We start from the raw sequence: 14,727 nt of genomic DNA on the forward strand, positions 1-14,727 counted from the left end.
GCGTGTTTTCTATACAAACTGAGGTCCTACTTGCATACAATGATTAAATCTGTCGTCCCGCGTACCGCGGCGGAGCGCGGCGCAGTGTGATAACCGCCTACCTGCATGCCAAATTTCAGCCCGATCCGTCCAGTGGTTTGGGCTGTGCGTTGATAGATCACTATGTCAGTCAGTCAGTCAGTCACCTTTACAAAAATGACAGATGCCGACACCGTTGGGCTAGTATAGCTTGAAAGGGAGAAAGGTGGACAAATATAACAATAAAATTGTCTTCAAGAATATAATACAACATTTATTACAATAATCAAATTCATCGTTCCACAATATTTCCATCACAGATGAGCAATCCAAAAATATATTTATTGCTTCAGACTTCATTAAGGTGCATTCACACAAATACGGAACATTTGCCTCGTAACAATGTGAATACAGCTTTAGGGTACGCTTACACATCCGTACCAAGACATCGTGGTCAGCGGTGACTAAGACGACAAATTTCAATGACCAAATCAATCAAAGTAAATTAATCTAAAGTCCGGTCGCCGAGCAGATAGAATTTCGTCCAAGCCCAACCCCAAGCTACCCATCCTTATCGCTCGCGCGTAATTATATTGCTGTCACGACTGTCGACGACGACTGGCCGATGACTGGCCGACGGGCGGCCGCAGTGAGTGTGCGAGCGCGACTTTAGACAAGCGGTAGCGTATCAAGCCAAGTTCAAGTAACAGAACTGGCGAGCAGCACCGCGTATTACACGAACCATTTTGAGCCACTTTTGACCCCCTCATAATTTAAAATAAAATCTTCATAAAACTAGCTTTTATGATGGCCATCTTCGGCTCCATCATCAGATCAGAATATGGATTCATACAAGACCAGAGTACTTGAACGACATCAAACGAACCCAAACTCGTCAGGGTTTCATCGTTTCGTCAGTTTCTATGGCCACCTTCTGGCTCCATCATCAGACCAGCTCCATGACATCATTATATTGCATTGGCATCTGAATTACATGTGTATGCACAAAATGTCGTGCTCCTGCAGTGGACTAAATGACCTGTAGCCTTATTCACGTCACAAAACTTCAACGACAACAAAACACTGAGTTGCGATCCTATCGAGTAATCGTTCTATCAAAATGACCCTTGTGAATACGGATTTAGAACTGTTTTTCAATGGAACGACTTCTGAACGTCAGCGAGATCTTGACTGTCAAAATACGTGAATTAGGCCACTGGTGATGATGATTGGTCATTGAATTTAGTATTAATCGCCGCTGGCTACAAAACCTTGGTGATATTTGACACTGGATCGTTGGCATCGTTTGGTTATACTAATATTTCATTAAAATCGGTCCAGCCGTTCTTAAATTATAAATTAACTAACACGACTTTGTTTTATTTGAATTAGATTTATTGTTCGATTGTAAAAAGTACAGAATAATGTACCTATTACCGTTTTTTTTATTTAAACCGGCAGACAGTAGTGACTGAGTTTGTTGCGGCGCTTCTGAGCACTTGCTAAATGTTGGTCTCGAAGCGCTGGTAGGGCAAAAAGATTATGAGACATGTAAAGGCTTCTAAAGAGCAATGTTTTGTTTATTTTCTTTAAAAATATAACGATTTGTAAGAATTATTTTAGAGAATTTATAGGAAAGAAATAAGAAGAATGAGAATAAATGTTCAAAATTACTGTTTTTGAGCCTTGAGACAAACGGGACTATTCTCTTTCCCACCACTGCAACTTCTGTGTAGCCAGTAAAAACCCAACCAGTGAAGGTCAAGTTTGTCCCGGGGGAAAGTTAAACTGTCATTGGACCCGCAACGAAATTAATCAGAAGAACATAGGAGGAGTTCGAAGTTAAGGTTCGACTTCCCTCCGTTGCAAAGCGGATGACACGTGACAAACAAAGATTTAGTAACCTGGGACATTGAGACAAGCGAATAAGGTTAAAAATATTGTGGGATCTATATTCCCACTGCCTTAAAAAAGGTTAAAAACGATCCAACGACCCAGCGTCATCCGTCCATCACTCATCGTCCAAGGAGACGCCATATTGAAAATTAAAGCTCCCGTAAAAAAAACTACGTCTAAACAATAAATAATCACAATTTGCCCCACAATCAGCTCTCGACAACCCAGAACGTTGCTTGACTTCTCTGGGAGTCGAACTCTTGACATTCTTGCCTTGAAAGTTCGCCAGTTTCAAACAAAAGTGGCACAACTCAAAAAATGGTAAAATTGAGTAATATATTTATAAAAAAATGTATAGCACATTACATAATTGTGCAAGAGTAAATGCTTAAAAATACAACATTAATTTTTTAAATGCTATATTATTTTCGAAAACTACTTTTTTCAGTTGTGCCGCTTTAGACGATTTTTAGAGTAAAAAAGGACAGGATTTTTTAAACGATTTTAAATAGGCCAATCGAATCACAATTATAGTATACCTTTAAGAGGCGTAGCAAGTAAAAAACGTTTTTAACCTTAAGACAATGCAATAAGGTTCCAAGTAAGGTGACAACTATATTGCCTTATTTTTTTTTTATAGTTTTACACTGAACAGAAGGCTTCTATTGAATTTACATTCACGAATATTTGAATAGAAATTTCATAGTATACTTTGCACCGAAAATGTAAGAAATTAAAACATTTTACGATACTTTACTAATAACTTTTTTTTATTAAAGATAGTAATTAATTTGTTATTACACAAATTACTAATAGTCTCGTTAGCTCCTCGTACTAAGCTAAATATGCCACAATAGTCGAGCGGCGGCGGGGACCGAACCCGCGTTCCCCGGATCACGAGTCGGCCAGTCCAACCCCTTCACTGTTCGGCTATCGTGGCTTACTTACTTTAAAAAGAATTAGATTTTATTGCCACTAAAAATCACAAAATGATAAATTCATCATCACAAATAGTGGCGCAACTCAAGATTGCACAAAAATGATTTTTTGGAAAAAATACATTTTCGGCGCAAAATAAAAACATTACAACTAAAGGCAGTTTTTAAGACTTCATCCTAACCTACAAATAAATAAACTTTAACGAGCGATTTTATGGAGAACAAGCTAGATCTATCATTTTAATGACCGCCATTACATTTAGAACTCTAACAGGCAATTTGGCAATATGGCAATTTTATTCCAATAGCGCCATCTAGTCCCAAACTAAGCAAAGCTTGTACTATGGGTACCAGACAACAAATATAAACATACTTAAATAGTTTATAACTTTTTAAAATGGTCGATTGAGACATTATTTAGAAATTGGCTTTTTACAATCTTTTGTCAGTTTCTTAGCTTGAATAAGCTAAAACTGGTGTCATAGAATGCTCTCCATAAAATCCCTCGCCATAGCGTCTATAAATAAACTTCAATCCAATATGGCGTCCGGTAAAGTCACAACACTAAATCACTTAGTCACAGAATAACGCACTGTTACACTGCCGCGTACAGTCACAGTCCGCAACACGTATTGTGGTAGCTCCGCAGTTCACGTGACGTTCTGTCACAGCTGCGCGTCACTGACACAGTTCCACGTGACGTCGTCACAGCTCCGTGTCACCGTTACACTTCTCGTCACAGATCCGCGTCACTGTCACACATACTGTAACATCTCCGCGTCACTATAACAGGTACGGGACACTGTCAGTTCCTCGACACGTGATGTCACAGCGACACTGTTATTATAACAGGTCCAAGTCACCGTCAATTCTTCGACACGTCATGTCACTGTTACTGTAACAGTTCCCCGTCACGTGATGTCACAGCGTTGCACCGCGTACTGTCACAGCTCCGCACGGCGTGTCACAGCTCCGCTGTATCGTCACTGGTTTTTTACTCTCCTTTTAACCGTTTACTGAATTCCTCCTGTTGTAGCTCCCGCCATTCTTTTTTCGCCTTCATTCGCTTTAGTTGGCCGTCCCTGTAACAATAATTATGATTTTAGTTCATCTTGTAAATTGTAGCGATAGGTACTAAAGCCTGGTCCGTGAGCACGTAGAATTTTGTCCAATGACCCTAAGCTACCCATCCTTATCGCTCGCGCGTAATTATCTTGCTGTCGCGCTCGCACACTCACTGCGGGCGCCCGTCACACAGTCGCGACAGCAATATAATTACGCGCGAGCCATAAGGATGGGTAGCTTAGGTTATTGGACAAAATTCTACGTGCTCACGGACCAGGCTTTAGCTTTTCCTCGTGGCCCAGGAGAGTGACGGAGTAAGTAAGAGAGGAAGAGAGCATGTGTGAGAAAGAAAGAGCGAGCGAGTGTGAGATAGGTGTGGAGAGCGTAAGGGGGATGGGGGGGGGGGGGATAATTATGGTGGGAGGAAGAGAGGGACAGAAAAAGTTATAGAGAAAAAATTGAAGGGGCTCGAAAAGGTAAGAGTAATGTTGGCAGAGATAACGAGAGAGATCGAAGCGCGAGTGTGAGGGAGAGCGCATGTGAGAGGGCGAGTAAGACATGGGGAAAGAAAGAAAGAAGAGAGGTTGAGAATCAGCATTCTCAAATGTCATAGATGCCAGTCAACAACTCACCACTGCAAATCAACCAGGCCACCACGCCTTGCGACCGCGGCCTTTACTCTATTTGCGAAGTCCACCGCCGATTCATCTCGCGCTCGATGCATGGCTGGTAGATACCACACGTCGCACACGATCGCCCATGACGTCATCATGTTGAGTAGATAGTGCAGCATGCCGTGACGTGAACTGTTCCAGAACGCGTCGCCGAAGCGAGGGTCGTATCTGTAATTTAAAAAAACATGATCGGATTAGTAATCTCTTCATTTTATCAGTCGGTTTCTCAAGCCCGTATTCAAAAACATTACTATGAGGTCTCACAGTGCGCGTGGACGCACAGGGTGACATACGGACCAATCACAGAGCTCTATTCAACACAGCGTTAAATTTGCTGCTTCACATAAGCAAGCGTCGTTTGTGAATACGGGCGTTACTCTGACTTCTCACTTACGCAGAATTGCTATAATCAAGTGGCAGTGGGCGGAGCATAACGTAAAGCGGTAGTAGATGGCAGATAAGTTCTCGAGTGGCGACCAGGGGCCGGAAGACGTAGCGTGGGCACTGCAGGCCCGCCTAGGTGGACCGACGGTCGGGTGAAGGTCGCGGGAAGAACCTGTCGTTATGGAAATTCTTGAGGCCTTTGTCCAGCAGTGGACGTCCTATGGCTGAAATGATGATGAATAGCAGCTAAAACTTACTTGATAGCGACAGGGTAGATGGTGCCTCCGACTTCGAAGCTGCCCTTCTTGAACTGCATGACTGAGGTGTTGTTGATGCAAGTCCCCTCCGGGAAGATAAGGATGGGAGGGTTGTCCGCGACGGATATGTGCTCTTTGAGCCTGTCGGACAAATGCAGGATCATTATAGCCCTTGCAGCAGTGGTACAAAAAAATAATAATGTTTGTTTTTGTTTATTGTGAAAAGCTCGCCACAAACGTCGGCAAACTTGGAGTGAAAGTGCGATTTTGTTCCCCAGTCGATGAATCACATGATGGAAGATTTAATTAATGCTACTGACAACGCCACTCTTGTAGCGGAGTTTTGTGCTGACACTGTATAAGGTTTTTTGTCGACACGATATGAAGAAGTACGTGACACCCAAAGTAGCCAATAAGCTCGCAACACGTCTTTGTTATAAGATGAATATGGTTCTGTTGTCAACTTGTTGGTTACTTTGGGTATCAAGAACTATCTAGCCGACTCTGTACCACTCAAAACTCACCTCTTAGCAACAGCGTGCCTATCCTTCACCTCGGACCGCTCAAACCAGATATGAGGCGAGGCGCGCGCTAGCGCTCTCTGTAGCAGACCCAGGAAACCACCGTGCCTTTGCCCGATCTGCAATGTTTTGACGTCACATATTGCCCGCAATGTGTCAAATCACACAGAGCAATAATGTCAGAAGTAAAAAATTTTTTTTTTTTGCTCTTGTGACGTTATTGCACCAAGTGTGCGAAATGGATTCTTTAACTAAGACGTCACAAATTTCCCAACAAATAGCCAGAAATGGTACGTTATCAATGGTTTCCTTATGTTTGAATACGTCACATATTGCCTGAATATAACCCGAAATTAGGTAAAAGATAGCATCTATTTTGTTAATGGATTTTGTAAATACTTGTATTAGACATAAATGGTGTGCATTTACTTTCTTTGGATTGACTCTGGTTTTTGAGATAAACGAGACACAAGAAATCAATGAAAAAAATTAAACGACCCTCCCTAAACTTATATTAATTTGATTATACCCACTAAGTTTTATTTTCTACTCATGTATTAGTGTAGTTGTAGTTACAACAATTTAGTAATCAGCTACTAGACCTTGAAATTAACAGTTTGTGTCTTTTAAATCAATTTTTAAAGAGCTTTTTTGTGTCAAAAATATGAGTTCATTATGAAAACCTTGCGTTTACAATCCCAACAGTTTTTGTTAATATTTGGCTTCTAAACTTACAAAAGCAAAGAAATAAGATCACGAAGGTAGTGATAAAAACCTACCAAGCATACTGTCTTATAAAACTTCCATAAAATAATAAATATTGGGGGTCCAATATCGTCTGCAAGACTCGTGAAGACTCTTTGCCATACTGGAGTCAAGCTGGACGTAAAGGACTTCAATTTGGAAAGCCAAAGATATGAACTGAGCTTTCTAATCACTAAAATGATCAAAAGTCAGCCAAATTAAAGTCCTTTACGTCCTGAAACGTCCGTTTGAATACGGAAAAAATAAATTCGATTGACCGCAAATCCGTACTCTAATTAAGACACTGTATTTGTAAACCACATAACACAAATTGAATCTGAAGCATGGCTACGCTTTGTTTTAGTAATCAAACAATATTTGGGGAGTCATAGAGCACCAGGCTTTTCAGAATTGGTTGTTTGAAAAATTTTACACATAAGGATCTAATTTGAGTATTAATTTTTTTTTAACAATAGCTATTTGGACACGTTCTCCCATAATCTGGGTGATTACAGTGAGGAATAAGCAGAACGGTTCTACCAGAACATCTGGATAGTGGAAGAATGACATCCACGGTCAATGGGACCGCCAGATGATGGCTGATTACTGTTGCCATAATTATGGAATTTTCCTGGGTCCGTGGCCGAGTCCCCCAGTATTCGACGCACCCGTGGTTGAAGCCCCCGATTTAAATAAATTTAATATCATATTTATATCGGCTTTTGCACTAAGTACAGTCAACGAAAACCATGCATGTGTGACGCTATTTAAAATGATGTATTTAATTTTTTGTAAAAAATATTTAAAACTTTTATAATTAAAACTTTTATTTGTAGTTAGTTAAATGTAGAAAGAGTAGAGTTATTTTAAAGACTGATTGTTACAATTATTTTCATTAGGTAAAACGATTTACATGTTATTATAGGTAAATAAAACCTATGATAAAATATGATAGGTTAAAATAAAACCTATTATATTTTTAGGTATCATCACTATGGTAAAATAATATTAAACATTTATTTGTACGATCAGTATAAATATTTATTCGTTTATAAATATTTTTGTGACTGACTGTACATTTGATTAAAAATTTCTTCTATCTGACCGGGGGCGTCGACCACGGGTGCGTCGAACACAGGGGGACTCGGCCACGGACCCATTTTCCTGACCAAAACCATAACATAAAAGCTTACAGAAAAAGCTTTTTGTAGTTTTTTTTTCTATTATTTGATGAAAAGCAAATATATTTTTAATTTTTATATCGTTCTTAAATAGGATCTTAGTGTAAATATTTTTTTTATACAGATTGGTATTTTTATTTTGGTTTTTTTCATATAAACAGTTAATAGTATTTATCTCAAGATCTAGAGTCAATTTGACAAATCTAATATTTTTCTAGTATTCAGCACACTAGTCGCATACAGAATTGACTCTAAACTACCATGCCGCAAAATGACTGTTCCCCAGTGTTATTAAAAAAAACTGATTTGTTTTATAGAAGAAAAAACAGTTTTAATGAAACAGAAAATTGAGTATTTTTAAGACCATATAATTATTTTATTGATGAAATAAAAAGACAATCTTATTGCAATTAAGTTTGTTATGAAGAAAAACATCTGAAAAATCTCATTTATTACTGACAAAAATTGTATAAGTGAGAAGTTTAAAATTGGGGTCAAAATAATGTAAATTCACTTCAAATAAAGTATGTACATCTATGAAGATTGAGTAGTTGACACCACCAAGAAGTTAAGGTTAATTAAATTGATTAACATTAAGATTTATTAACCTAGTTATGTTTGTTTAGATGCGCTAAGTTCTAAATGTTGATTAGTTACTTATTATTATTAAGGTGGATTCGACCAAACAAGAGCAAATATTAATCTCAGAATAAACTTGTCATTTTGACATATTTTCCATACTGAAACCAGAGTAAATACAAATGAGTAGGTCATCTTCATAAAAACGCACCGAGCGCGGTTAAGCGCCGCATATGTATTGGCGCGCTCACATACAAACCGACCATGAAGATGACCTACTCATTTGTATTTACTCTGCTGAAACTGTCAATGTGCCAGTTATACCAGGAGTTATTCTCGGATAAAAGTTTGGTCGAATCGGGCCTTAGTGTTATTATTATTCATTGGTTGGTGTTAACTACCCAATAATGTTTTCAGTCTTATAATAAACCCAACATGCACTAGACCGACACATACCAGTTTAAATTCAGCTTTATGCCCAGCAAAATAAAGTTCACTTACCTTTGCAGCCATGATTTAGCTGCTGCCGATATTGCGGTGGAGAGTATGTAATCTAGCGAATATTTACCAACTGGTTTTTAAGTAGCTAAATAAAAATTAAGGTACTTAGCTGTCAAAATGCCATCCAGTGTCTAGAAAGTCTAGAAGACCACTGAAGTGACGATTGCGTCATTGATAGACACTTTTTGATGATCACTAGTCTGTATAGACACTTTTATTACTGACGTTGTCCACCAAAGTCTCTATTGACACACTTTTCGTTGTCCACCAGTTTTTATAGACACTTTAAATTACTTACGTTGTCTACCAAAGTCTCTATAGACACTTTTTGATGTCCACCAATGTCTTTGGATGTCCACCAATGTCTTTCGATGTCCATCAGTGTCTTTTGATGTCCACCATGTCTTTCGGTGTCCACCAAAGTCTTTGATGTCCACCAAAGCCTGGATAGACACTTTTTTTAACTTTTACTGTCCACTAAAGCCTGTTGACTTACCAGTGAGTAACAATTGTCGCACATAAGCACCAGCGCGTCGATGGGCGACGTGTGGTTGGCGACACAGATGCCTCCGCGCGCCGGCTTATTGTGCACGTCGTGGTGCGTCACCACCGCCGATATGCAGCGCGATAGGAAGTTGAAGCACATTATGGAGACTGTGACTTAGCGCGGGCGGTTTAAGAGTGACTTTGCTGTGACGCTGCTGTCAGAGCTAGCGAGTGTGTATCTATAGTGACTTACCTTTTTAAGCACTAGGCGGTTTAAGAGTGACTTTGCTGTGACGCTGCTGTCAGAGCTAGCGAGAGTGTATCTGTAGGAGATTGGGATAGGAACGGGATGGGATACCTTCGATTGAGCAGACTCCACAGGACGGTCCAAGCTTGGTTCTTCTTTCACTTTCACAAACACTTGAATTTTTATTGAGATGAGTTTAGCGCGCGATTTGGGTTTATTTGAATTGGTTTATTTTGGATACTTATTTATTATTAACGCCCAGATAGGTAGGCGAAGCGGCGCGTTGCGATGCGAGAGCGAGACTGAAGGTGGGAGGGAGAGGATAGGAAAAGGACTGTCAGAATGAGTGATAGAATAGTGTGACATGAGTTTGAATTGCATGAGGTTTTAATGCTGGCGCGTACAACTCCCCCGGCCTAGAGGTCTTCCTCTAGATTGAGTAGCGTTTGTAAAAAAAAATAAAGTTAAAAACGCAAAAAAGCATGCGTTAGAGAGAACTAAACGAGTCAAATTTGAGTTAAATGAGCGTTAAAGTTGAGTTAAATTAAAGTTAAAGTTGAGTTAAATTGAAGTTAAAGAAAAATTTAAGTTAAAAACATTATTTGAGTTACTGTAAAGGAAGAGGACAAACTCTAACTACAGGCCGAACATAAGTGCCGGTTGCAGTGCGAACCTTTAAGGTGCGAATGATTTTGTCCTTTCCGGGATATACTTCCACAACCACACCCAATGGCCAACAAAGAGGATGCGCATTGTCATCTTTTATAACAACAACAGAGCCCACATCTATCGGTTTGGTCACCGTATTCCACTTTTCACGGCGTTGTAGAGAAGTTAAATACTCCTGATTCCAGCGACGCCAAAAGCTTTGCACTAATTTATTGACTAACTGATAACGCGTTAACCGATTGTCAGAAATATCAGAGACATCCTCTACTGGTAAGAATTTCAGTGGAGTTATATTGAGAAAGTGATTGGGAGTGAGAGCGGATATATCAGATGGGTCAGAGCTAAGAACACACAATGGTCTACTATTCAATAAGCCTTCTATTTGTACAAGTACAGTGTTGAACTCTTCGTATGTTAACACTTGAAGACCAATAACTTTATAAAGATGCGTTTTTACATAACGAACATTTATCTCTGTGATGCCGTTAAAGTGCGGACCATATGGTGGACTATGAAGAAACTTAATGCGTTGTTCAGCCAAATGTGAACTTAAATAATTTTTGTGAGAGTCAGATTCTAAAAGAGCGTAAATTTCGTCAAGCTTGCGTTTAGCGCCAATGAAGTTAGTACCTCCGTCGCTATATATCATGGAAACGGGGCCTCTTCTACAAATGAATCGACGAAAAGCGGCGAGAAATAGATCAGAGCTTAAGTCTGAAACTAACTCTATGTGTAGAGCCTTAGTTGTAAGACAGCAAAATAAACAAATATAAGCCTTCTGGCTTTTAACACCTCTGCGGCGAATGTGAGTAATAAAGAAGGGACCTGCATAATCGACCGATGTATAAACAAAAGCTTTAGCTTCTGAAACGCGGAATGATGGCAAGTCGCCCATAAGAGGGTTTGTAGATTTAGGGTTTAAACGAAAACAGATATTGCATTGATGCACTCTTTGACGTACTAAGTTACGTGCGGAAAGTATCCAAAATTTCTGTCTAAGCAGACTGAGTAGAAGTGAAGGACCAGTATGTAAATTACATACATGAAAGTAATCAACTAAAAGTTGAGTGAAGCGATGTTTAGGCGATAGAATGATTGGATGCTTTTGTCCATAGTTGAGTTGAGAGTGAGTGAGTCGACCTCCGACACGAAGTATATTATCAGAGTCAATGAAAGGGTTAAGTTTGAGAAGCGATTTGTTAAAGGGTTTATTATTTTTAATTGCGTGCATATCTTGAGTAAAAAATAGTGCCTGTATATGGCGTACTAAATAGAGTTCAGCGAGTTCTAAATCAGAGGATGTAACCACTCCGTTTGAACGTAGTATTTTAGCGAAGCGTAACACGTACACAGTAGCGCGTAATAATTTTGGGTACGTGGAAATGCGATCAATTAATCGATCGAAAGGGTGAGAGTTCGATTGAGAGCTTGTCTCTGAAACAAGAGCGATAGTTTTCTCTTCCAGTCGAACACTGTTAGATGAAACTTGAAATGGCTCGATAGGCCATTGCGAGATTGGCTGAGCTGTCCATTGAGGAGAGTGAAACCAATTTAATTGATTTAATAATGCTTTAGGAGTTACAGGTCGCGATATTACATCTGCAGGATTTTCATTTCCATTAACATGATGCCAAATTTTTGCGTTGAGTTTCGAATTAATTTCAGTAATTCTATTCGCAACAAATGTGTGAAATTTGTACGCGGGAGAATGTATCCACGTGAGAGTGACAGTCGAGTCTGAAAATGCGTAAATTGAGTTAACAGGATAACGATTCTCTATACTATCGCGAACCGATAATAAAAGATTTGTCAAGAGCAGCGCTGCGCACAGTTCAAGCCGCGCAAGAGATATTTTCTTTAAAGGCGCGACGCGCGATTTGGATGCGATAAGAAAGACTTCACCGGGTGAATCTGCATCAGAGCTCACGCGCACATAAACTACAGCTCCGTAGCATACTTCGCTGGCGTCCGCGAAGCCCATGATAGTGACGTGACAACCCGCGGTGATTCCTATATGACGAGATATTTTTAATTGCGATAAATAGTTAATCTCGCTATCAAACCGATTCCATTTATTTTTTATTGAGTCTGGAACTGGCTGATCCCATTCAAGTTCGCGCTGCCAGCATTCTTGAATTAAGAGTTTGAGAAACGCTGTCACAGGGCCTAGCAAACCCAAAGGGTCGAATAATCTAGCGGTTGCGGAAAGAATCGTGCGTTTTGTGCATTGGTCAGAGTTAGTAGAGTTAATTTTGTAAAGAAAAACGTCATCATTAGGAAGCCACTGCATGCCTATGATTTTTGTCGTAATTTCTGAGTCAGTGTCAAAATCGACGAGCTGTGGATTTTTATGCGAATCGGGAATCCTATTTATAAGCTCAGGGTTGTTCGAGATCCACTTAACCATTTTAAACCCCCCGGCCATGAACATCTTAACCATTTGATGGTAAGATTGTTCAGCTTTTTCTAACCCGTCCATAGATGAGACATAATCGTCCATATACATACAGGATTGAGCTTCAGACGCGGCGATAGGATAATTCGCGCGCTCGTCCTCAGCGAGTTGGCGAACGACACGCATAGCGAGGTAAGGCGAGCTAGAAACGCCAAAAGAAACCCTATTGTATTGATAAGTATCAATCGGTGATTCAGGATCAAATCGAAATAATATGCGTTGAAACGGGTGGTGATTTTGATCAAGCTTCACACAGAAATACATCTTTTCAATATCAGCAGATAAAGCGACTGAGAAAATGCGTAAGTTAATTAAAAGATCAAAAATATTACTTTGTAAGTTTGGGCCAGTGTAAAGAACATCATTTAACGACTTTCCAGAGGTTGTTTTACAACTTGCATCTAAAACGACTCGAGTTTTTGAAGTGAGTTTATCTGGTCGGTATACTGCATGATGAGGTATATAATAATTTGGAGTATTTTCCTCTGAATTCGATGCGTTTTCGAATTTTGACAGAAAACCGCGATCGATACAGTCTTGAATATTTTCATTATAGTTAGTGCGTAAGCCCGGAGTTGAGTCTAACTTTTTTTCTAAGTTATAGAAGCGACGCCTAGCAGTAAAATAAGAATCGCCGAGTTCTGATGGGTCGAGTTTAAATGGCAAAGAAACGGTATACGTCCCAGAGTCGTCGCGAGAATGAGTTGATTGGAAAATGTTTTCACATATTTCGTCGTCAGGGCTGATGTGTCTCTTAGTAGGTACACTTTCAAGCTCCCAAAAGCGTTGCGTGAGTGATTCTAATGAGTGCGAGTCTACATTGCAAAAGAATGCTTTATTATCATTGCGTGAATGAGCTGAGTAGCACTGAGCGCGTCCCATAGCGAGATATCCGAGCGTGGTTTCGATGGCGATGACAGAGGATTGGGGTGAAGTTATTTTATTACTACCTAAAAGAAGCGGGAATATCTCATTGCCTAACAAACAATCGATTTCAGCAGGGATATCGAAGCTGTCATCAGCCATAGGAAGACCTTGTAAATGCGATAACTGGGTTATGTCAACCCTTACATTAGGTAAATAATCGGTTATTGTATCAATGACGCGTGCGTTAATTGTGTATTTACACCTGGGATCAAAGCGTGAGGCAATTGTGAAAGATACATATCCTAGCGACACACTTTCAGACTGACCTATGCCCTTAATAGTGGTAGGTAGCGGATTGACTTTTAAGTTCAGTCGCGCACAACATTTATTTGTGATAAAGTTGCTCATCGAACCTGTGTCTAGAAACACGCGTAATTTTTGACACGTCTTATTATTGTCATAAGTATACACTGACGCGGTGGGTAATAAGACCGTGGTACTAGATTCATCAGCGATCGACGGCGTGACTGCAGAGAGAGATACATTGTTGGTTGGCATCGATTGCAACGGCGGCGTGACCGGACCGGGCGCGGACATGGACGCGTCGGTCGGCGAAAGCGTCGCGCTGCAAGTCAGCTGTTGTGACGTCATAGGTCTATTCACGTTAAAGTTATCTATATGAATAAGAGTGTGATGTTTACGTTGGCAAACTGAGCAACGATTTTGAGATCTGCAATATTTAACATTATGAAAGCCCAAACAATTGAGGCAAAAGTTACATTTTTTCACTAAAGAGTAGCGAGTTGGCGCATTTTTCGAGCGAAAATAACTGCATTTGAACAGGGCATGTTCAGGTTCCGTCTTACAAAGTTGACAATTCTTGCGTACAGCGGATGGAGTGTATGAGCCTTGCGAATTTGGTTGAGATTGGAAGTAATGTTGATTGAGTTTTACTCCAGAAGCTGTATTAGAAACAAACGACTGTGTCGGTTTCGAGTTTTTAGACTGCGATGCGAAATTCGTTTTATTATTAACGTACGGCTTATTCTGCGTAAAAGATGAGCGTAAAGAATGGATCTTATTCTGTTCTTTTATAAAAGTCTTGAGATCATTAAACGTAGGCATTTTTACGTGCTTAATGGATTGTTCAAATAAATTTAGAGTGTCTTTGTCTAATTTACTGAGAGCAATATGAGTCAAAATGAAATCGGAAAGGTCATCAATCTGTAAACGTCGTAAGGCAGC

General features: G+C 39.8%; 1 protein-coding gene across 3 annotated transcripts in view; it reads right to left on the minus strand.

Moving 5' to 3' along the window:
- Window positions 1-3,153: 3,153 nt before the first annotated feature.
- The window catches only part of LOC135086094 (glycerol-3-phosphate acyltransferase 3), a 46,316-nt gene continuing 34,742 nt past the window's right edge, over window positions 3,154-14,727 (minus strand). For all 3 annotated transcript variants that reach the window (XM_063980862.1, XM_063980861.1, XM_063980860.1), the window contains 4 exons: window positions 5,757-5,872; window positions 5,233-5,373; window positions 4,550-4,759; window positions 3,154-3,934 (listed from right to left, as the gene is read on the minus strand). In XM_063980862.1, the coding sequence (XP_063836932.1) occupies window positions 3,847-3,934; window positions 4,550-4,759; window positions 5,233-5,373; window positions 5,757-5,872 (555 nt within the window). In that variant the 3' untranslated portion in view covers window positions 3,154-3,846. The remainder of the gene's footprint in view (window positions 3,935-4,549; window positions 4,760-5,232; window positions 5,374-5,756; window positions 5,873-14,727) is intronic.

Source organism: Ostrinia nubilalis, chromosome 30 (genome assembly GCF_963855985.1).
Source record: "Ostrinia nubilalis chromosome 30, ilOstNubi1.1, whole genome shotgun sequence".
In the NCBI taxonomy this organism is placed as follows: domain Eukaryota; kingdom Metazoa; phylum Arthropoda; class Insecta; order Lepidoptera; family Crambidae; genus Ostrinia; species Ostrinia nubilalis.